The 23,323-nt window shown below is 47.5% G+C and overlaps 1 protein-coding gene across 2 annotated transcripts in view; it reads right to left on the bottom strand.

The window, feature by feature from the left end:
- SMG6 (SMG6 nonsense mediated mRNA decay factor) overlaps positions 1-23,323 on the bottom strand; it is a 1,283,123-nt gene that overhangs the window by 153,012 nt on the left and 1,106,788 nt on the right. For both annotated transcript variants that reach the window (XM_086955188.1, XM_086955187.1), the window contains exon 14: positions 12,185-12,361. In XM_086955188.1, the coding sequence (XP_086811314.1) occupies positions 12,185-12,361 (177 nt within the window). The remainder of the gene's footprint in view (positions 1-12,184; positions 12,362-23,323) is intronic.

Raw genomic sequence — 23,323 nt, 5'->3', positions numbered from 1 at the left:
ATCATAGCCTGAATATCCTGACCTTACTGCTCGGGAGGGTAAGCTTGAAAATGCTCAATTTCCAGAACAGCTACTGCGAAAGGGAGCATCTGAGAAGGGATCAGGTGTGACTCCGACACGTTGGTAGTGGACCCCCGTGAGTGCAGTCTGCCGTAGTCTGGAGGTAGGAGACACCGTCTGTGGTGAGCCCGGCTTCAACAGGCAGTTATCGAGATAGGAGAAGACTGGAACCTCTGATCTCTACAGATGAGCTGAAACACCGCCATCACCTCGGTGAACACCAGAGGGGCGGTGGTAAGGCCAAAAGGGAGCATGGCTACTTGAAAGTGCTCATGGCTCACCGTAAACTGCAGGTAAGGTCTGTGGGCAGGCAGGACAGGAATGTGGAAGTATGCGCACTGCAAGTCCAACGCTACCATCCAGTCTCCCAGGTCCAGTGCCGACATGACTCGATTGAGCGTGAGCATTTTGAATTTCTCCTTTTTCAGGAAGAAATTGAGGGACGCAATTCTAGGATAGAATGAAGGCCTCTGTCCTTTTTGGCCACCAAAAAGTACCAGGAATAACAACCATGACCTACTTTTGAAGCAGGCACCCTCTCTGTGGGTTCCTTGGCCAAGAGCCTTCACTAACTGACTGAGTAATAAAATGTGGTCCTCCATCAGCCTGTCCAAAGTAGGTGGCATGGGTGGAGGGGTAGTCACAAAGGGGAAGGAATAGCCTCTTTGACAATCTGGAGAACCCAGCTGTCGGATGTTATCCGCCTCCAGTGGAGCAGGTGATGGCGTATTCTGCCTCCCACTGGGGGCCCATGATAGTCAGAGGGCAAACTATAGAGGTTTGGAGGCCATGGCTGACGGTGGGGTGGTGGACTGGCCTCACCTCTGACACAGAGGCTGTGTGTGATGAGTCTTTGGCCACGTAAACACTGAGAAGCCAGCTGACCGTGGTGGCTGGGCAGTTAGAGGTGTATCTGGAAGCCGCTTCTGTGGCCACGAAGGGAGCGGAAGGTGGATAGTGGTTGGTGAGTGGCATGGAAAGGCCGAAGGAACTGACTGTTGCCCTGCTGTCCCTGAAGTGCTCTGCAGAGATGGGAGCCTTTAAATGCATGAGTGAGGCCAGGACATCCCCAGAAAAGCCAGTCATACTCAGTCAGGCATGGAGCATAAGGACATCGACCATGAAACCACTCTGTCTAGCGAGTCGGCCATGTCCAGTCTGCAGCTTAGGGCGAATTTAGCTGCGTCTCTCCTGTCTGCAATAGCTTGAGAGAGCATGGGTCTGGCCTCCTCTGAAATCACAGGCAGCACCTGCGCAACTGAGTCCCAGAGTGAGTGAGATTATTGGCCCATAAGGCACGCAGTGTTCACCGACCACAGTATCAGGCTGGCGGAAGAGAACATCTTTCCCAAGGCATCTAGCCTCTTAGATTACCTGTCCAGGGGCGTGGTAGGGAATGCGCCAGGATTTACATTTGGAAGTGGACCACTAAGCTCTCCAGGCTGAGTAGTGTGAGGACACTGGGGTCCGTGGGTTCAGGCGATGGCGGCAAGCAATCATGTGTTCTTCTTTAAATAGGAGAAGCGGTGCGGATGTGAGGACTCCCAGCTGAAGTAACTCAGTCAAGATTTGTCTTGCCAGCTACAGTGGGTACTGAAGGTCTAAGACTTCGGACACCCTCCACACCACCCTAGTGAATGAAGCTCCTTTCTCCGTAATCACAGCAGGAGGGGAAACCAAACCATGGCAGGTATCCAGTCCACTGGCATCCAGCAGATCCTCACTAGGTGTCCTTAGTGACACCTAGGGGCTGATGTCCTTCAGGATCCAATGGCCTCTCCCAATCATCTCCAAGTCCTAGCCGAAAAGAATAGGGGACAGGCTCCGGCCTGTGTGGTCTGCCCCCAGTCGGAGCTGGAATCGGACGATGAAGGCTCCGTATCTGAGTTGGGGATGAATAAGGGGGCGGAGCCTGGAGTGGAGCCTCAGTGCCAGGGAAAGTCGAGGTAACTTGACAGGTCCCACACTGGATCCAACCATGGATCCTAGGGGCCCGACTGGCGCCCGGGGTGAACCCATTGGTGGGACCCCACTTGAGCCCACGGGGCCCAATGGAGCACCAGCAGGAACGGGCCGCCCAAATACGAGGTGCATAGCATCATACAAGTCACAAAATTGGGCGGGAGTTGTTCCAACTCCTGGAAACTCGGGGAGGCACACAGACGGCCCAGGCTTAACCGCGGAGCCAGGTTTCATATGCTGACACTCCCTCGTCTCTTCAAATTACTTCAACGAACAGGGCGAAGTCGATGATCTCTTTGACTTCTTGCTTTTCTTCTGTTTGTGGGCACCAAAGATAGACACGGTATGGGTCCGACATTTGTCAGTGACAGGTGACAGTGGGCTTGAAACCTGCCTTCCTGGTGTATATTCCTGCCACATCAGGAGACAAAGTCTCAAAACATTTGCTGACAAAAAGTTTTTTCTTTTTTAAAAGGGTCAGTCAAAAAGATTGGTGGTAGCTCTTTGCCGGATTTGTGCTGAATGAGGCAGAAAGAAAAATAACTGATATATTGGCACTGCGCACTCTACTTCCGGCGTGGGCAACACCACTCTGAGCCAAACAATGCCACCATCCGGCATGCAGGGGTACTGTTCACAAAAACATTTCTGGATCTAGTTTGATGCTAAGAAATTATTCTAAGATAAGGAATCTGCAGCTAGAAGCCACTATCAGGTGCTAAAGATAGCAGTAACTGCATACACAGCAACTCCCTAATCTATAAAAAATCTCACAGCTATAAACAGCAAATGCAGACACAACGATTTACCTCCTTTATGTATGTATGACAGCTTTACACACCCATTCACCTTCTGAGAGCCCAAGTCAAAGAAAGGACGAGTTGCAGACACGGACACTTGCATACTTAATTCTAATAGCCTAACATAGTTCAACCATAGAATATACATCACAGCAAAATTAACATTAAAAAATGACAATAGTTGTACAACTCAAATTCTGAGAGGCTGTCAATTCACCTATACTAGATAATGTACTTGGCATTCAGGGCACACCTAGAACCACGGCACATGGCTTATATACACAACGACATACAATTATGGTACTTCTCAGAGGTACTATCTTTACATACTCACAACCTCTCAAGAAAATCTCAATGTTATGTGCCCACAACCCTGCCAAAATTATGCGTTTTCAACACCTCAAGGAGAGGTGAACTATATGTGCACGATACCTTGAAACCTTCCTAAATGTATGCCCTCACGGCTCCCACAAATCTGGTACTTATCAGAGGCACTAACTTTACATGCTCTCAACCCCCCAAGACCATCCCAATTTTATGTGCCTACAACTCTGCCAACATTATTCACTTTCAACCCCGCAAGTATAGCTGAACTATATGTGTTTACATAGGATCGAGTCTCACTACCGTAAAACTTTACTAACTTTATGCCCTCACGACCCCTAAAATCCTCCTAACTGAATACCCACACGACCCCTCAAGAACGTATCCACTTTGTGTTCTTAATCCCTCGTAACCATCCTAAATGAATTCGCTCAGAACCCCTCAAACCCTTTCCATCTGAATAGACTCCCCACATCTCAACATGTCCCCACAGAATTGGCTAGAAAGCACTAAATGCTAAAGAAACAAACGTGCAACTGACCCCATCCCCAATTCGAAGACCCACGAATATCGACAAATGCAAAAAGTACCTTACTTTAAACTACCCATTTGCGACCTCTAGACAGCTGCACATTCAAGAGATGGTAACCTTCTCTCAAACACACATATATTACACAGAACAAGATTCACACACTTAGGACAGCATGCACAGCTCCGTTTCCCTCAATGACAACAGAGCACATCACTGGAGGTCCAGCACATTCTTAATGGCAACAGACGCAGCTGGATCTCTTTTGCATCCCAAAACCTACTGCAAAGGCATCAATCCCATCAGTTAAAATACAAGAAGATTACGAACCAACCCGCCCCTTTTTTAGGCTGCAACTCATCTAAATAAAGCATATAAGCTTTATTTTTGAAACGGAGGATAATCAAACGTGAACAAGCTTGATCTATTAACCTATCCTATGTTTCCTTTGTACAGAGTTAAACCATACAAGGAGCATCCAAGCCGAGCTACTGCGGTTTTGCCTGATAAACACAAGAGGCCCTACTTTTCTTAAAGTCCCTTCTCAGCACTCCCCTCAAAGCGAACTTTGTGATCAATGGATGTAGAGCTATCTTACGTGATTCTGAGATATTACATACATTATGCTCTTGGGTTATGCGGTACTCCATCAAACCTTTAGGAGTGCAGAACACTCTTATCAGTTCATCTGCCATTCTACCCTCTCCAGGCATGCTCAGATGCCCTTATTAGAAGCAGGCTATCCGGCTTGCGCCTGAGAAACACCTTTGGCTTCTATATCCTCTATCCTAAAAACCACAGTCAATTTACCAGCCGTCTTGACACTTCCCACCCGCTCAGGTTCCTTACATAGACATCCATGGGAACGAGGAAGAACGACAAGTCACGTAGAATGGAGTCTCACTTCCCTCTCTCAGGTTTGCCTCGAGTGCTGTTAAAAGGTTAGTGAATGGTGAATGTGGTACAAACCCGAAAGTTCAAAGGGTGACTACAATGTCAGTCGAGGTCAAGTCGTGGAAAGGCAGCCCGTCTGCACGTAGAGTCTAGGCTGCATGGGCGATCACACACTTCATACCCTAGATACCAAGGAGGAAACTGTAACCAATGCATACTGGAGGAAGTGAGAGTGCGCTGCGGGCAGAGTAGACCCATGAGACCATGCAGAGCATTTTAGGACAAGACGTCAACAAGGTCTATCTGACACATGTGCAGGAATAATGTGAAATAATGAGCACAAGGGTCTGAGTAAGGGTACAGCAGAGGGTAGTGCACTGGTACAGCAGCATGGGGTTTCAGCACTGCTACAGGAGTGCTACTACTAACAGCAGAAGGATACTGGTGTAGTCTGTGGCTATCCAGCTACAGCCCATAAGGGAGTACTGCTAGTAAAGACAGAATAAAATTGGTAGAGCTCGAGCTGTTTACTTAGCCTATTTTATCATTCTAACAGTACATTAATGTTGCAAAGTCATCCTGTGCCCTCCCCAACATTTTGCTGACTGGACAGGTGGTGACTGACTGACTGACTGACTGACTGACTGACTGACTGACTGACTGACTGACCCGGGACTCTGTTTAACCAGGCCCAGTGCCAAGCTAAAAGGAAAACATTAGAATACAGTTAAGACACCCAACATACAATAGGGTACACCATGGTATGGTGGGGTACCCCTGTAATTGGCATGACCTACCCAATAAGCCCCTAGTATTTAATAGGGCAGGGGATTGAAACTACCTAGAAGTCTCCAGTATCCTGGGGCAGGGCAGTTTAGAGGCCAGCAGATTTTATGCACTAGCATGTGCGCTGTGCTGAATCCTGAGGTCAGTTTAAAAGCATCCCTGGTGGCCAGGACAGCTTTTAAACCTTAAATTGTGCCCAAACTCGTCTTTGGGGGTAGGGGCCCTAAAAAATGAAAAACCTACCACATTTTTGCATATTAGGGACCCGCAGGGTCACCCTTAGGTATCCCTTAGGTGGGGGGTCAGTTATCTATAAGTAGCTCCCTTATAAAATGAGTTTTTATATGCCTGGGTAAAGTGAAATTTTAGATGTCACTCCCCATATTGTGTTAAAGAGCTGCTCAAATTCGACTTTGATGCTAGAAGAATTGGGTAAGGATAATCTGCATGATTTCTGCAGATTCAGAACCCCTGAAGTCTCCCCTAGTTGCGCAGGGGGTGGGGGTCCTGTAGAAATTAGGGAAATACTTATTAAATATGGTTTTATAAGCCCTGGTTCTTGAAAAGTGGCCCAAGTCATTTTCCCCATTGCAAACCCCATGGACCATAGGTTAACATGGTAGGAAGTGATAGGAGAGGACTAGCCGGACCATTTAAAGATTTCCCAGAATGGTAGTAGTAAATCCAACAATATTATATTGTTGAATTTCTCCTAAAGTGTACATACAATAAGTTATGAGACTTTCTTGTTTGTAAGTCCAAATTCAGCCTTTCAGTGGTCTGCCCTGATTGGTCAGAGTTAAGTGGATTAGCCAGGCTGCTGGGAGGGCAGTGTGCTGGTCTATAGGAATGCCAGGCTAGGAGGTGGCGTTGTAAACTATGCTCTTCAAAGGCAGAGGGGAGGCCTGGGTTTCAGTCCACTCTGACAGTCTTGACCCAGAGTCAGGGCTAGGCTTAAGGAAGGTATGTGTAGATGGTAGGGGTAGAGTCCATGGAAATAAGCCATCCCTGGGGGTGTGTTTAGCCAGCTCTTACCTCCTTGCTGGAAAATCAGCCATTATCGATTTGGAAGAATGATGCACTCTGGGACAAACGAATGCCACACTCTACAGGACGTGGTCATAACTATGAGGAGTTGCCCTGCTCTCATTGGTCAGCAGTGACCTGATGCTTGACCCAGAGAATTTTTAATAAGTATCTGAGAGGGGCAGAGCCCTCCAGATCTGCTGCTTGAAACTGAATGAAGCAAGAAGTGCCCTGCTGAAGATTTTGCTGTGCAAGGAACTCTAAGGCCTGACCTATGAAGACTGCACCATCTGAAACTACTGCCCTGTGGATTACCTTGCTGCTAGAAGACTCAAGAGTGGAACTCCCTGCAAGCTACAGGTTAACAGAGCTCACCTGGACAGCCCCACAAAGAATTCAAAGCCTGGAGTACCAGTGGATTTGTAGGGGTTTTGTTCAAGTGGATTGCGGAATTGAAGTTTCACACTTTCAAGGACCCTCTTGGAGATTCCAGAACCTTGGATTGTGTGCTGGATACTTTGGGACCCACAAGCAGAACGCCAGAAAGGTGTTCTAACTGGGCACCGCTTGCTGAAGAAGGCGGCCCACTACAGCGGTGAGAAAATTCTTCAGAACAATTTATAAAGGTGTGTCCCTGATAGAGAAAACGAAATGACTTAAAGGGGCACTGTTGGTTTCTAAGCACTAGAAAGTGACTAATCTTTAAAAATTCATATCTCTGGTTCCCTACAGTGGATTATTTTCGTTTTGGTGTCATTTAAAAGATAAAAATATTACCTATTTTTATAAATTGATTGGTGTTGGATTTTTATTTTGTGTTGTGTCTTATTTATTTACTGAAATTGTGTTTTTGAATGCTTTACATAACTGTCTATGAAGTTAAGCCTGCCTGCTCGCAGCCACGTTACCAAGGGTTGAGCAAAGGAATAATTTTCTAAGACCTATGCTGAGTCCTATCATGTGTTAGTGGCCTTATTGCCAGTGGCAGACCTACATTTGCCTCTACCAATAACCCACTTTCCAATCATTAAGGACATTCATTCTAAAAAAAATTCCAACTAGATATTGACCCTCAACAAGTGTAATAACATTAGATATATGGTCTCAGAAAGCAGCCTTCATGCCACCTACAGAGTAAGCTTTAAATTGTGATGAGAGCAATAACACACTTGCTGTTGAATCCAATATATGTAAGCGAATAATGACTGTCGAGGGAAAATAATAAAGTAAAAAAAAAAAGAAAAATAAGGAGTAAGCTTTAATTGCTCGACCACATTTAAAGTAAAATTATCTAGTTGGGATTTCCTCTGTAAGTGAGGAAAACAGGCAGCTTCATCTAGAAGCATGCACTGTATTCTTTAGAAACCTAGGGACCTAGTGGAAAATGCTGGTACTGCCTATGAATTAACAATATCCCATTTAATCCAGAGAGTGGGGCTCCCCTTCTGTATAACACCTGCTAAGACATTATTATGATACAGCCAAAACTATGTAGAGACGTGTGGACTGGTCGTCCTACCACCCTCCATCAATTGTGAATGTAGGCAATACAATATTGGCAAAACAACAACGAAATAGACATCAACATTCTCCCACAATAAATGCATCGAGATTAGAACAAGGTTGTTCCAAACAGGAAACCTCCATAAATGATTATTTCATGCTATAGATTGATCACGGCCAGATCGGGCTAATTAGGTGGTGATTTATGTAGACATGGAATTGGCAAGAGGGATACTCTTGTGAATTCAACTTCTATATGAACATGGTGACTGCAAGAATTTAGTGAGGGCCGGAAATGATAAAGCACATATTCAGACAAAGGAGCATAAGGCAAGGCGGCCCCCTCTCGCTATTGTAGTTGTCCTTAGAGATGGACCCCTAGGCAAACTATATGAGCAAAAACGGGGAGCATCATGGGATCTCTATACTGGGCCACTAGCATCTTATTTTGTTATCTGTAGATGACTTGTCACTGTACAAACATGACGTTCACATGGGCTGGAGGAATTTGAGATGGTTTACGATGAAAAGAAACACTCTGATACCTTCCCCTTTACAGACTGGAGGGTTCAAAGTCTGCTCTCCTTGGATACACAAGACCTTGTATTAACACCACATGTGTTCAAGTACTTAGGGCTAAGCTTGTTTAAGGGGCTACAAGATGTCATATCCAGAAAGCGGATTGAAGCATTGGATTTCAGAATGGCATCAGCTGCCTTCTGGAAAAAACTCTCCTTGTTTCCGCTGGACAGAGTAGCTCTAGCTAAGATGATTCTCCTACCACAAATGTTCACCTACTTTTCTTCTACACCAGTCACCCTCACTGGTCACTTTCTCAAAGTCCTAAAAATGGTTCTGATGGAACTTTTTTAGGGATAAAGCAGGTGAAGGAGAGCTCTAAATTATTCATTCCCACAGATGAAGGCTGATTGAGTGTCCTGACGTCAAAAATGTATTAGATGGTGGCACAGCTCGTGTGTGGTTCAATTGCTAACCATGGGTAATACACCAGAGGCAGGGTGTGTACCAGCTGCGTTAAAAGGAATTTACAGTGGTCGAGTTTCTCTTATGTGGGCAGCAGGTCCCCTCCTGCTGTGCACAACCAGGAACTGCTGGTGCAGATATTTGCGATAAACGAAACAACGGGTTTGTGTACGCACCCAAGAGACCATTCTGGCTCCTTCAACTAGGCAATCGTTCAAAAGGGGCTGCGAATATAAGAGCATGGAGCAATGCTGCAATCACACACTCATTACATTTGCGCAGCTGAGGCAGGAATATGATTTGTCATTGTGTCAGTTCCTTGCGCATGCAGCACTACGCAACCACACTTTAAAAACCTGGGGTTATACGCCAAGAAAGCCAGAGACTGACAGGACACCGAAACCATATCTGATAGGTGCCAGCATATGATCACTAACCTTAACAAATCTATTTGAGAAGAACAATTCACTCCCCTCACTATCCTCTGGATTAGACCTGGGAGCAGAGCTCACAGATGCGTAATGGGTGTAAAAACCACAACGTCACGAAAAACGTCTGACTAAAATTCATTTTTTTTTTATTTACACCGTGCTTACCTAACCCTGATCAAACTACCCAAAAATACTTCCACCAATTGCTAATGACTGCCTCAGATTCGGTAGGTTCAAGGCCACATGTTCCCATATGACCTGTTAATGCCTAGGAATTGGTGTCTTCTAGGCTGAAGTGATAAGATTGCGGGCTGAATGGAGTGGCAAACAACATTTACATGAATCAAAAACCGGCTTCTTGGGTTTACTGCAGAGACCTTAAGTAGACAAGACCTCAATGGCGGTTCATTGCTCTACCAATGGTCTTGGGCTTGTGCAGTGCACTGCAAGTCTCCTCACGCTCCCAAAGCAGGCAAGTGGTGATAAGCGCTTCATAAATGGGAACAGCCCGATGACATCGGGTATATATTGCTAATGTTTCGATCTGAGAGACTTACATATAGACACCAGATTGGTGTGCCCTATTGTTAGATATTGACCCAAATTCAGACGAAAAGCCAGAGTGACAACAATGACTTATGTATGTATGTATGTATGTATATGGTATTTATATAGAGCAAACCTAGCAAAAGGCAGCGGAGCACTGTACAAGGTTAAAGAGAAGCATACATTCAACAAGTGATCAGAGGGGTAGCTAGGTTATGGACAGTTCATGCATTGTGATGTAGTCTTCACTAAAGAGATGAGATTTCAACTCTTTCCAAAATTGGGGCAACGTTGGGGCGGTCCTGAAGGGTGCAGCGATGTTATTCCAGATCTGGGGTGCATAGATAGAGGCACAGATTGATCGTGCAGTCTGATTGTGTCATGACTGGGGAAGTTCCCAAGATCCATAAGATCTCTGCAATATAAGGGAGAATGCTGCTCGTGATGCCTTGTAAATGATGCAGCTGGTTTTGAAGATGATGTAGGCCGGCAAGGGGAGACCAGGGAGTTCCAACAGGATAGGTTGAGGTGATCATATTTATTTAGGTTCTGGATAAGATGTGCTGCGTTGTGTAGGCTACTCTGAAGTGGTGCCAGAGTGGAGTCTTGGACAGACCACGTTACCACCGTCCAGGTGCGAGAGAACAAAGGCTTGAACAGCTGTTTAAAAAGAAACATCTTAATTTTCTTTTGAATAGAAATCTGGTATCAGGCAGTCTTTACTATTTTGGTAATGTGTTTCTTGTGAGTGAGGTTTTTATCCAGGTTGAATCTAAGTGACTTGGCGTTCGGTGAAAGTTGGGGCTGGAAACTGTCAAGGTTCATTTAATTGAACCATGTTTGTACTGTTTCTTGTTCTTGGCAAATAGAAATTCGGTCTTAATTGGGTTGAGTTTCGGTAATCCTTCGACATGCAGGGCTGGGTGATGTGCAGGTAGGGTTTGAGACGTTGGTTGTCCAAAGCAGATGAGACTTTGAAGCAGAGCTGTGCATTATTGGCATGTTGGAGAACCTCATGCGGTTAACTGTGAGTTGAGCACCACATGTAGAGATTAAATGTGAAATGAAACCGAATGAAACCCTGGGGGAACTCACAAGTGATAGGGACCATTTGAGACCCAGAGGTGTCCATTTGAACAAAGTGATGCTCGTTGAAAAGGTAGGAGGAGTGCCAGTAAAGGACATTGCAATCCCATTTAAGACTTCACAGAGTGTAAGAGTCGACTGTGGAAGGCACCTGAAAGGTACAGTAATATCAGGAGGGAGAGGTGATCTTCATCTGCAGTCAGGAGGGCATTGTCTACGATGCGGAATGTAGCAGTCTCTACTCTGTAGTATTATTTGAAGCCAGACTAGTAGTCGTGCAGGAGATGGTCATCAATGACGTGATCTTGGAGTTCTTCCTATCCCTCCATCTATGGTATTAATGGTCACATAACATGTTATACTATGAGCACTGATTTATCTTATCTAAATGTTATTAACTGAACTGTCTTCCCTGTTGGTCATATCCTTAGTTTTTTTAATACTGGATTTTGCCTGTACACTACTATTGCACTCTTCTAGATGCTGGAACCATACCTACTCACTATTAAGTTTAGACTTTGTTTTGTGATTATGCGTCTCAACTTGATGTTATCACTCATGGAGCATGTAATCACTGTGAGAAGCATCCAATACTAGGACTATGCTGCAATTGGATATGCGTAAGAGGCACTAGATGTACAACACCTGTTTGTGGTTACAGAGCTTTAGGTATGTGGCAAATACGTATCTAAGGGTATTAATAAAGGCACTCCCTTTATTGACTGTGATAATGTTGTGCTACTTTGAATGTGGCACACAGCTTCACATCACTTCCGAGGAGTAGGGTATTGCCTCTTTGGCCACGGTTATCTCCGGAGAGACTATGGGCCCCTCCCAAACTCCTACATGCAGTCTTATGTAGACTATTTCCACCTTCTCTCGGTGCCCACTTTGCCTGGTTACAAATAACACCGACCTCTTAACAGACCCTCCTTCCATTATACTGTGTATGCTGTTTCAGCTTTCTCCATCTTTCTCGACTCTAGAACTTTCACTGTGGACACCCGCACACCTCTGTGCAAACCAGGGTGGCTCTTTGCTCTTACCTAGAGCCCAGCTGTGTCTCAAGGAAGGTAGCATTGTCCCCTTACTTTGACATACAGTAAATGATCGCCCTTCCAGCATGCCTAGAACTTTTCCCCAGCCTTACTGTAAATGCTGATCCACTTTGCACAGGCAGATAGATCTCCCGCCTTACTGCAGACCCACTTTCCCGTCCCCTTCCCTCCCACCAGCCTGCCAGTGGCCAGTACCTGATCTTCCAGTTGCTTTCCCTCTTGGCTTCCCATTTCCTTTCCCATGGTGTCTGGGACGTGTGCCACTGACACATATTTTCCACCCTTGAATGCCAGCAGAGGTTCTTCTTGTCCACACAGCGCTTCCAGGAAATACTTCAGGACGGTGACCCTCTTGCAGTCCGCCGCAATAACCTAAAGGGGAGGACGGAGGGATGGGTAGAAAGAAAAGAAACAATGTTAGTCCATGCTGAATAAAAGGGCGATGGAAAAAAGAGGCCAATAAAGAAGGGGATTTCAGGCAAACGTACAGACTTGAAAGCATGCGGGTGCCACTGCTTGTGTGATGAACGCTGCATTTTAAAGTGCTGTCTTATACATTGTAGGGCTCAAAGAGTTTTTGTATGACCCCAATGTCTCAGCACGACCTCTCGACTCTTGTATGTGGGTGCCATGTGTTTGTTGAGTAAATTCCAGGGTCTAGCACTGAACACAACTGAGAGGTAGGCGAGGACGCTGCTTGCATGCTTGCGAGGACGCTGCTTGCATGCTTACGAGAACGCTGCTTGCATGCTTACGAGAACGCTGCTTGCATGCTTAGTGTCACTGAGGACTGCGCTTTGTCTGTGACTATCCCGTCCCAAACACTGAGATGAAGTCTAAGGGCTACTCTCTTGTAATTTCAGGATACAGTCAGTTCTACGACAAGCCCCCCATGTAAACCCGCTATGCCTTGCTTTCGCAAGGGAAGCAGATGTAATACTTCTAGGAAAAAATCCCGGGCCTATTGCCCGGTGCCAAACTAGGGCTTTGTCTAGTGCGGCCATAACGTAGCACCAAACTTGAGAGGTGAGTGAGAGGGATGGACCAAGCTTAGGCTGGGCACAACAAAGATCTGGAGCCCAGTAAATGTGGGACATTCGCAGGTCGCGACTCGCCTGGGAGGCAGAGCTGACCCGGAAGCGTTTGATGTGTCAGGCCTGTACCACAGCCAGCGAGCGAGCCCAGAGATTTCAAGGGAGTCTCTTGAGCGATTCATTGAAGAAGCCGTCAAGTCTATGCGCTTTACTTAGTTTGCAAATATATCGGATATAAAGTCGCAGGTTTAGATACACTTCTGGCGACTCCCTGAGTGATTTTCTAAATAATGCCATGGCACGCAAGAACACGATTCCTCTGCAGTAACAAAATCACATGCCGATACCTACCTCAGGGAAATCGTGCTCTCGGGGAGAACAACGGATGCAGCCACCGATAGAAATTGAAATAAATAGCACCAGAAACCCATACATTGGGGGTCAGGGTGTGGCAGCAGAAAGTGGGTCAGGAGGGGCGGAATTATGAAAAGCAGAGTCTGACAGTAAACTTATGTTCAGGCCGCGGCTTGGTGAGTAGGCCTGGGTCGGGATCGTTTTTTTGGCTGGGGCCGGGTTTTAGGGCTCAGGACGGAGGAGTGAGGGAGGGTTGGGGTAGCTTTTTGGGCTGGGGCATGGTTTTAGGGCTCAAGGCGGGGAGCTGGGGTGTTTTTAGGGCTGGGGCATGGCTTTAGGGCTCAAGGCGGGGAGCTGGGGTGTTTTTAGGGCTGGGGTCGTGGTTGTTAGGTCTCGCCTGTCGATGCGCATGCGCATCGAGCAAGGCGAGAGTATTGGCACTTATCCACTCTTTATCCACACTGCAAGGAATCGTGGCGATTCCTTGCAGTGCACGAGAAATTTAAGCTCAATGCGCATGCGCATTGAGCTTAAATGCGCGTGCACATGCCCCCAGCCGCCTGCCTTGCCTACTCTCTCTCACAGCCTCCCCCAGCTCTGCCCCCTCACTACTTGATTGCACGGCCGCTAGGCCGTGCCTCCCCTACTCTCCTCCCCCCTCCTCCTCTCCTCCCCTGCCTGCCTGCCGCTAGGCCGTGCCTCCCCTACTCTCCTCCCCCCTCCTCCTCCTACTCTCCTCCCCTGCCTGCCTGCCGTGTCGCACCTCTCCCCTCTCCGCCCCCTCCCCTGCCCGCCGTGTTACGGTGAAAGGCTTGTTTTCATTTTACTTTTAAGTCAACCGCCGGTGTATGTGCGCTGCCTCTCGGGTTGTTTCGAAAGCGTTTCTGTTTTTATTATTTCATATTTTTAAAGCGAGAAACCAGCAAATATGGTGTTTATAAACGTAAATGTTTCCTTATTCTTCTATTTTTTTATTTATCCGTGGACAGTTACAAGTTGATTAAAGTGAAGCTTTTACAAGGGCATACGAAGGACATCTGGACTTTGCGGGCACTCGGCAGAAATGTGCATTTTAGTTAAAAAAATTACCGCTGTAAGAAACGCCCATCTGTAAAAACTGTGTCCAGCGTTGGAGACACAAGGTCAACTTTAGTCTCCACAACACCGTGCATTTAAAATAACAGAAAAGAAAAGAAGGGCCAGTGGAAACTGTCAGCGACGTGTCATTTAAAGCAGCTTTGGCATTAAGATGTCCGCCCTCATTCTAAGCACCGACCGTGGTAGCACCAGCAGATACGACAACAGAAACAGAGGCATTCGCTGCCGCGCCAAAGATCACACGGTTTGGCAAAGCGGAGAAAACACGAGGACCGAACCGAAGAACTAGACAATGTAAGCCTCACCCTCACTCACTATCAGCCCCTCACCCTCAACCCCTCACCCTCACTCACCCTCACCCTCACTCACCCTCAACCCCTCACCCCCACTCACCCTCACCCTCAACACCTCACCCTCACTCACCCTCAACACCTCACCCTCACTCACCCTCAACCCCTCACCCTCACTCACCCTCACTCACCCTCAACCCCTCACCCTCAACCCCTCACCCACCCTCACTCACCCTCACCCTCACTCACCCTCACCCCCTCACCCTCACTCACCCTCAACCCCTCACCCTCACTCACCCTCAACACCTCACCCTCACTCACCCTCAAACTCAACATACATACATACCCTCACTCACCCTCAACCACTCACCCTCACTCACCCTCAACCCCTCACCCTCACTCACCCTCAACACCTCACCCTCACTCACCCGCACTCACCCTCACTCACCCTCACTCACCCTCAACCACTCACCCTCACTCACCCTCACCCTCACCCTCACTCACCCTCACCCTCACCCTCACTCACCCTCACTCTCACTCATCCTCACTCACCCTCACCCACCCTCAACCCCTCACCCTCACTCACCCTCACCCACCCTCAACCCCTCACCCTAACTCACCCTCACTCACCCTCAACCCCTCACCCTCACTCACCCTCAACCCCTCACTCACCCTCAACCCCTCACCCTCACCCACACTCACCCCCACTCACCCTCACTCACACTCACACTCACCCACCCTCACTCACCCTCACCCTCACTCACCCTCAACCCCTCACCCTCACTCACCCTCAACCCCTCACCCACCCTCAACCCCTCACCCTCACTCACCCTCAACCCCTCACCCCCTCACTCACCCTCACCCTCAACACCTCAGCCTCACCCTCACTCACCCTCAACCCCTCACCCTCACTCACCCTCAACACCTCACCCTCACTCACCCTCAACACCTCACCCTCACTCACCCTCACCCTCACTCACCCGCACTCACCCTCACCCTCACTCACCCTCACCCTCACTCACCCTCACCCTCACCCTCACTCACCCTCACCCTCACTCACCCTCACTCTCACTCATCCTCACTCACCCTCACCCACCCTCAACCCCTCACCCACCCTCAACCCCTCACCCTAACTCACCCTCAACCCCTCACCCACCCTCACTCACCCTCAACCCCTCACCCTCACTCACCCTCAACCCCTCACCCTCACCCACACTCACCCACCCCCACTCACCCTCACTCACACTCACACTCACCCACCCTCACTCACCCTCACCCTCACTCACCCTCACCCTCACCCTCACTCACCCTCAACCCCTCACCTCACTCACCCTCAACCCCTCACCCACCCTCAACCCCTCACCCTCACCCCCTCACCCTCAACCCCTCACTCACCCTCACCCTCAACACCTCAGCCTCACCCTCACTCACCCTCAACCCCTCACCCTCACTCACCCTCACTCACCCTCAACCTCATGCTAAAGATTTACAAAAAAACCCATAAACAATTCTAAAAGCACTAACTCTAATGCTGCGAGACCTATTGCATTTCTAATGCTTGTTTTTGGGGTGGGTTTAGGACTCGGGGAGGTGAATACAGTAGCTGCTCATCCAGCTAGTCACTGCTTGATACAATTATCAAACTGGTGTGCCACCTACTCGATGTTACTGGTGACAGACACTACAATTTGCATGTCCTCCGCGTAGGAGAAGGTTGAGAAACCAAAAGATCGAATACATTTTGCAAGAGGTGCCACATAAATACTAAAACAAGCATTGGAAATGCAATAGGTCTCGCATTAGGAAAGTTTGAGCAATTGGTATTGTAAATTACACTTTTTTTATTTATGTGTTGGTTTTGAAAATAGCAAAAGTAATAGCTTTGTCAGTTACAATGTCAATAATTTTAACTTTCGCAAATGTGGCACCTATAGCATTTGTAATGTAATGTGTGTTGTGTTTACGTGACTTAGATGTATTGATATTGCAAATAACAATGGCTTTTAATTTTGTAAATAATTAATACTTAAATAAAATTTATTGTAATTTATAAATGGCAATAGCTTAAACGTTTGTAATTTAATTTTGTGAAGATTATGTTCAGTGTATTTTATTGTGACGAAAATCCAAGAACATTGCATTTGCACCTGGTGGTGTATGTGGTGGTGGATGTGGTGGTGGTGGATGCGGGCTGACCACTTTACATTAAGCTTGGAACCCGCACTGGCAAAACATACTAAACCCGACCCAGCAATTCCTTCTGGTATCCAGAAGATTAGTACCCCGCAGCAAGGCCCTTTATCTCCGAGCGGAGCACCAGATGACTCCAGGGTTCTAAATATTGTTTCCTGGAACATAGCGGGTCTTTGTAATAAATTAGCTTGTCCAGATTGGGGAGCATATATTGACTGCGCTGACGTATGTATGTTCCAGGAAACCTGGGCCCGGGAGGTACAAAACCGTTTGGGTTTTGCCTCTTACTCAGTTCCCGCTAAGTGGGCTGGAAAGGGTCGGCCATCGGGAGGGCTAACTATCTGGGTGGCAACTCATCTGGGTTGTAGTGTAAAAACTCTGGACACCAGCTCGGAAGATGTTCAGTGTCTGCTGTTAGAGTGGTCGAATGGGTTCAGTCTGGGCATTATAAATGTCTATTCCAGGCCAGTTACTGTCTCAGCTACTTCCAGAACCATTGAGGAACTATCCTCCTTCCTAACTTACTTCCCTGAGGGAGCCATGTTCGTGTTGGGAGGTGACTTCAATTGTCAGTTCGAACCCCTTGCTGGCTTGTTAGATGCAGCGGATCAGGAAGAGGACGATGTCTGGGAAATTCCCCCAGTCGCCGGACCCACTGCAAGAGTCTGGTCTCCACTGGCCCTGCAGATCACCACCCTGACATTAACTCACTCGATTAGGGCATGTAACGGGCGAGCGAAGTCAGACACGCCCCCGCCTATACCTTCTCCCAGGCAGGAAGGAGGGCACGCTTGGACTATGTATTTATTGAATGCAGGGAATGGAAAAGAATCGTGGATTTCAAGATCACACAAAGGGGGGAGAGCGACCACGACCCTTTGACGATATGGCTCAGGATTCCGGGTACGAGAGAGGCCCGGTTGTCCGAACAGGACAACTTTAACGCCGGTACTTTGTCTAGTAACAGACGCAAGATAAGATGGGACAAGCTGGCCAAAAATCCGACAGAGTTGGCCAAACTGTATACCCTACTAATTCCGCTACTTGAGGGCGTTGCTGCACTAGAACACACTCAAGGCGATTATCACCACCAGCTCGGCAAACTACATAACTCGTTAGCCACTGCCATTAAAGGAACCCTAAACCCCATTGGCGGAAAAAAGCCTAGCCAAATAAGGAAGCCGTCTTGGTACAATAAGGCATGTAGGCAAGCAAAAAGAGACCTCCTAGAGGCGCTCAAACAAAATACCAGTAGGCCCTTAATAAAAACAAAGCGACAGATATATAGGGATCTCACACGCTACGCCAGGGAGGAATGGGAGGTTGAAAAATGGGCCAACATGACTACAACCCTGGGGGTCAAAGACGCCTGCAAGTTCTGGCAGCTTGTAGGCACAGGCTCGGCGGACCATGAGCAAGCTGTGATGCCCAATATAGCACCTGAGGCCTGGGAACAGCATTTCAGCAGCCTTTATAAGGAAGGACCCATTGACCTGCTTGACCCCATCGCGTCGACCGTAAACAATACGGACTCGGATGGATTTGAGCTTACCTTTACCCTGATGGAAGTAAGGACAGCTATAGCAAATCTTCCACTGGGCAAGGCGCCAGGCCTGGATCAAGTACCAGGTGATGTATACAAACAGGAACCTGAGATCTGGGCCCCCTACCTTCAAAAAATCTTCAACGCAATCTTAGGTGGTATGTCTCCTCCGAACACCTGGCTGGGGGCAGAGCTGGTGCATATTCAAGAAGGGCTCCCCCCTTCTTCCGCTTAATTATAGGCCAATCAGCCTTATAGATGTTTCACAGAAACTCTTTTCAAGGCTGATTCTGGACCATCTTCTGGATTGGGTGGAGGAGTCGGAAATCCTGAGTGTGTACCAGGCTGGGTTCAGAAAGAAGGTATCCACAGTGGACCAAATCTTCAGATTGAGTATGATATTCTGGAAAACGGTCAAAATTAAGGGGGGCTCGCTGTACACTGTTTTTGTTGACCTTCGTGCGGCTTTTGATTTAGTCCCACGAGCCAAACTCTGGAAAGTATTGAGGGATCTAGGAATTCCCCTGCCCCTACTAAACATCCTCATCCGTCTCCACGCCCAGAACTATGCGAGGGTGAGATGCGGCAGACATGGGATCCTGTCGGCGAGTTTCCCCGTTTGCAGAGGGGTAAGACAGGGTTGTGTGCTTGCACCGACCCTGTTTTGCCTCTTTGTAAACGGGGTGATTGACCATCTTAACGGGGTTCCCAACCGGGATGCCCCAAGGCTGGCGGGAACCGGCATCTCCGCGATCATGTTCGCGGATGATACCCTGCTGCTTGCAAAGTCACCCATGGGTATACAGAGAGTTCTGGATGCCTTTGTCACCTTCTGCAACGATAGGGGCCTGGAAATAAATAAATCCAAAACTAAGTATATGGTATTCAATCCACCCAGACTGTCTCGCCCCAACCCTACCATAGAGGGTGTTTCCCTAGAGAGAGTGTCAACTTTTGACTATCTGGGCCTAACATTGACCGAGGACATGACCTGGGCACATCACCAGATCAAATCCCAACTGAAGCTTTCACAAAAAATTGGGGGGATTTTTAAATTGTTAAAACAGACTATCTACAAACCTGTCTCGCCTCCCCTTGAAATATATAAGCTGCAGGCACGGGGGGCAGTCTTTTACGGGGGTGAGTTATGGGCGCATAGTTGTCAATCAAATTTCAGTACCTTGGAAAATATGTTCATCAGACAGCTCTTATCTTTACCGCCGAGTTCGCCCCTTTTTCCTATTAGACTGGACTTGGGCCTGAGACCTATTAAGGAGGAATTAGGTCTGAAACCTCTTACTTTTTGGAGACGACTCTGGGCTACTCCGGAATTGTCTAGCTATAGGAATGAACTATCAGAACTTTTACACCTACCTAATAGTTGGGACATTCCTTGGTTAAAATACATCAGGCAGGAGTTTGACAGACTGGGCCTGACCCAAGTATGGAGGAACCCTGAAGAAGCATGCTGTGGGATATCCCGGCAGGATCTGGTGAGAACATACTACCAAAAAAACCTGGCCGAACACCTATCTAACCCCAAAATAGGGTCGCTAACACTGTCATTCTTGGAGCATAAGGACATTTATAAACCTGAGCCTGCCTTGGATGCCATCAATCCTAGTAGTCACAGAAAGCTGTACCTCCAGTGGAGATATAACTCTTTACCGCTCAGAGCCCTATCAGCACGATGGAAGCAGGATGCGCCTGCAAACTGCCCTGGGTGCAATGCTGATCTAGAGTCCGAGATACATATGGTCTTTTTCTGTCCTCTATACAAGATTCCCAGGAAGAATTGGATTGTCCCTATTTGCAGAAATTTGGGCATCAGGCAGCACCTCGATTCGTTCCGAATACTAAAAACTGACCTGTCGCCATGGATTGTGTTTGGGGTTACTAAATTCCTGGCGGCAATGTGGAATCTAAGAAGGAAAAAAGTGGAATAATGATCTGGTTTTAGTTGCATAGCGCCCAAGGACTAACTGATCTGCAATTTTAGCCCCTCCTTTTTAAATGACCCTATTCTGTAATCAGTGTTCTATCATTTCTAATGTTGTTTTTAACGTGTTGCTTTTATGACATACATGTCGAAATAAAGATATAATAATAATAATTGGTATTGTAAATTACACTTTTTTTATTTATGTGTTGGTTTTGAAAATAGCAAAAGTAATAGCTTTGTCAGTTACAATGTCAATAATTTTAACTTTCGCAAATGTGGCACCTATAGCATTTGTAATGCAATGTGTGTTGTGTTTACGTGACTTAGATGTATTGATATTGCAAATAACAATGGCTTTTAATTTTGTAAATAATTAATACTTAAATAAAATTTATTGTAATTTATAAATGGCAATAGCTTAAACGTTTGTAATTTAATTTTGTGAAGATTATGTTCAGTGTATTTTATTGTGACGAAAATCCAAGAACATTGCATTTGCACCTGGTGGTGTATGTGGTGGTGGATGTGGTGGTGGTGGATGCGGTGGAAGTGGTGGTGGATGTGGTGGTGGTGGTGGATGTGGTGGTGGTGGATGTGGTGGTGGATGTGGTGGATGTGGCGGTGGTGGATGTGGCGGTGGTGGATGTGGTGGTGGTGGATGTGGCGGTGGATTTCATGATGGATGTGGTGGTGGATGTGATGGTGGTGGTGGATGTGGTGGTGGATGTGATTGTGGATGTGATGGTGGTGGTGGATGTGGTGGTGGATGCGGTGGTGGATGCGGTGGTGGATGCGGTGGTGGATGCGGTGGTGGATGGGGTGGTGGTTGAAGTGGTGGTGGGTGTGGTGGTGGTGGTGCATGCGGTGGTGGTGGTGGATGTGGTAGATGTGGTGGTGGTGGTGGATGTGGCGGTGGATGTCACGGTGGATGTGGAGGATGTGGAGGTGATGGTGGAGATGATGGTGGATGTGGTGGACAGTGCACACAGTCAGAGCAGCGTGCACCAAAAACAAACACAGCCCATACAAAACCGAAACAGCATGTATCAAATGCAGAGACGGTTCACACAGAACATGAGCACCGTGCACCTAAAGAACACACAGCCTATGCACAACTGAAGCAGCATGCATTAATAGTTCCGACAGTACACATAACACGAGCAGTGTGCCTCAAAGTACACAGGGATTAAGCAGCATGCAACCAAACCAGCATTTCCCAAACAGTGGGTTGTGTGACCCACAGGTGGATCGTGCGCCAGTTTAGTCGAGTTGAAAAAGTCCCAGCATATGCAAGCAATTAGCTTTTCGATATTGCTATTTAATAATAAATGTAGCAGTATTAGAAAAAATGACATGCCTACTGTTAAAAGTAATAGTGCTACCAAGATAGTCGGCAGCCTGTGTAGTCCACTTTCTAGACCAATTGTTAAGAGAGACGTTGACAGCCGTATGACCCGCCCATTCCAGGAGACATTTAACTGACTGAGGTGAAGACCAATCATGAAAGGCCACATCTATTGAATGGACTGCCCCTCCAAAAAATAAGAGTAAGCTGCGGTATTGATCGGAAAATAGTGTACAGGAAGCGTACACGTCTTTGCCTGCACCTATCCAGACAGTACAGCGTTGCATCTTTCTAAGTTTACTAGAAAGATTGGCGGGACGTGCAACACTCTCCGTGAATTCCTCCGATGAACAGCAAGCACAAAAAAGCACTTTGAGCCTCCCAACGGCTCTGATACCTGATAGAAATTATTTCCAATTACTCTTTTTCATAAAGTGCAAACACACACCCTTAAAAGCTCAGAACGCGTTCCATGCGTCCAAAGATTATGTATTCAAATAGAGCTACCATGCACTCTCTCTGGAGGTGAATTTGTACAGCTTTGTGTACCATAGCTTATGTGCAAAAACGCGCTGCCAGCGCGAAGGAAACTGCAGAAGAAAAAAGCTCTTCCACGCGCATACACCATGGCAAGTTTTCTACTGCTCACTTAAGGATCTTTTTGTTTCTAAGCGCGGAACTGCTCTTGTGGAGAAACGAGTATGCTGAAAAATGAAGGGTGGAAAAGCGTTTCCGTGCACCGTCAATTATTTCAAGTTGCGTCCGAGAAAAGCCTGCCCCTGGTGTGCTCCGGAAGTGTTTTGTAGTCTCTTTGGTGACGCTACCAGTGGATGTAATTTACCTTGACAGCAGAGAGGTGATCAATCGACGGAGGGAAGAGAGAGAAGGGGAGGATTGAGGAGAAATGCGACACGGCGGGCAGGGGAGGGGGCGGAGCGGGGAGAGGTGCGACACGGCAGGCAGGGGAGGAGAGTAGGAGGAGGAGGGGGGAGGAGAGTAGGAGGAGGAGGGGGGAGGAGAGTAGGGGAGGCACGGCCTAGCGGCCGTGCAATCAAGAAGTTAGGGGGCGGAGCTGGGGGAGGCTGTGACACAGAGAGTAGGCAAGGCAGGCGGCTGGGGGCATGTGCACGCGCTTTTAAGCTCAATGCGCATGCGCATTGAGCTTAAATTTCTCGTGCGCTGCAAGGAATCGCCACGATTCCTTGCAAGTTGGTTCAAGAGTGGATAAGCCCCCATAGTCTCGCAAGCTCGATGCGCATGCGCATCGACAGGCGAGACCTAATAAAAAGAGTTGGACTAAGTGATGACCCTTGCTGGACACTATATGCCAGGGATAAAGGATTGGAGATGAAGTCTCCTAGTGAAACCGATTGCTATCTTTCGGAAAGGAAGGTGCATAAACGTTCATATGCCAGCCCGTCAATTCCTATCTCAGCTAATCTCTTCTTCAGGACAATGTAGCTCACTGTGTCAAAGGCTGCAGATAGGTCTAATAGGATCACCCCAGCCTTACCACCATTACCCATGATGTTCCG

Source organism: Lissotriton vulgaris, chromosome 2_1, assembly GCF_964263255.1.
Source record: "Lissotriton vulgaris chromosome 2_1, aLisVul1.2, whole genome shotgun sequence".
Classification (NCBI taxonomy): domain Eukaryota; kingdom Metazoa; phylum Chordata; class Amphibia; order Caudata; family Salamandridae; genus Lissotriton; species Lissotriton vulgaris.
The sequence above is the reverse complement of the archived record's forward strand: the minus strand, read 5'-3'. Positions and strand labels throughout refer to the sequence as shown.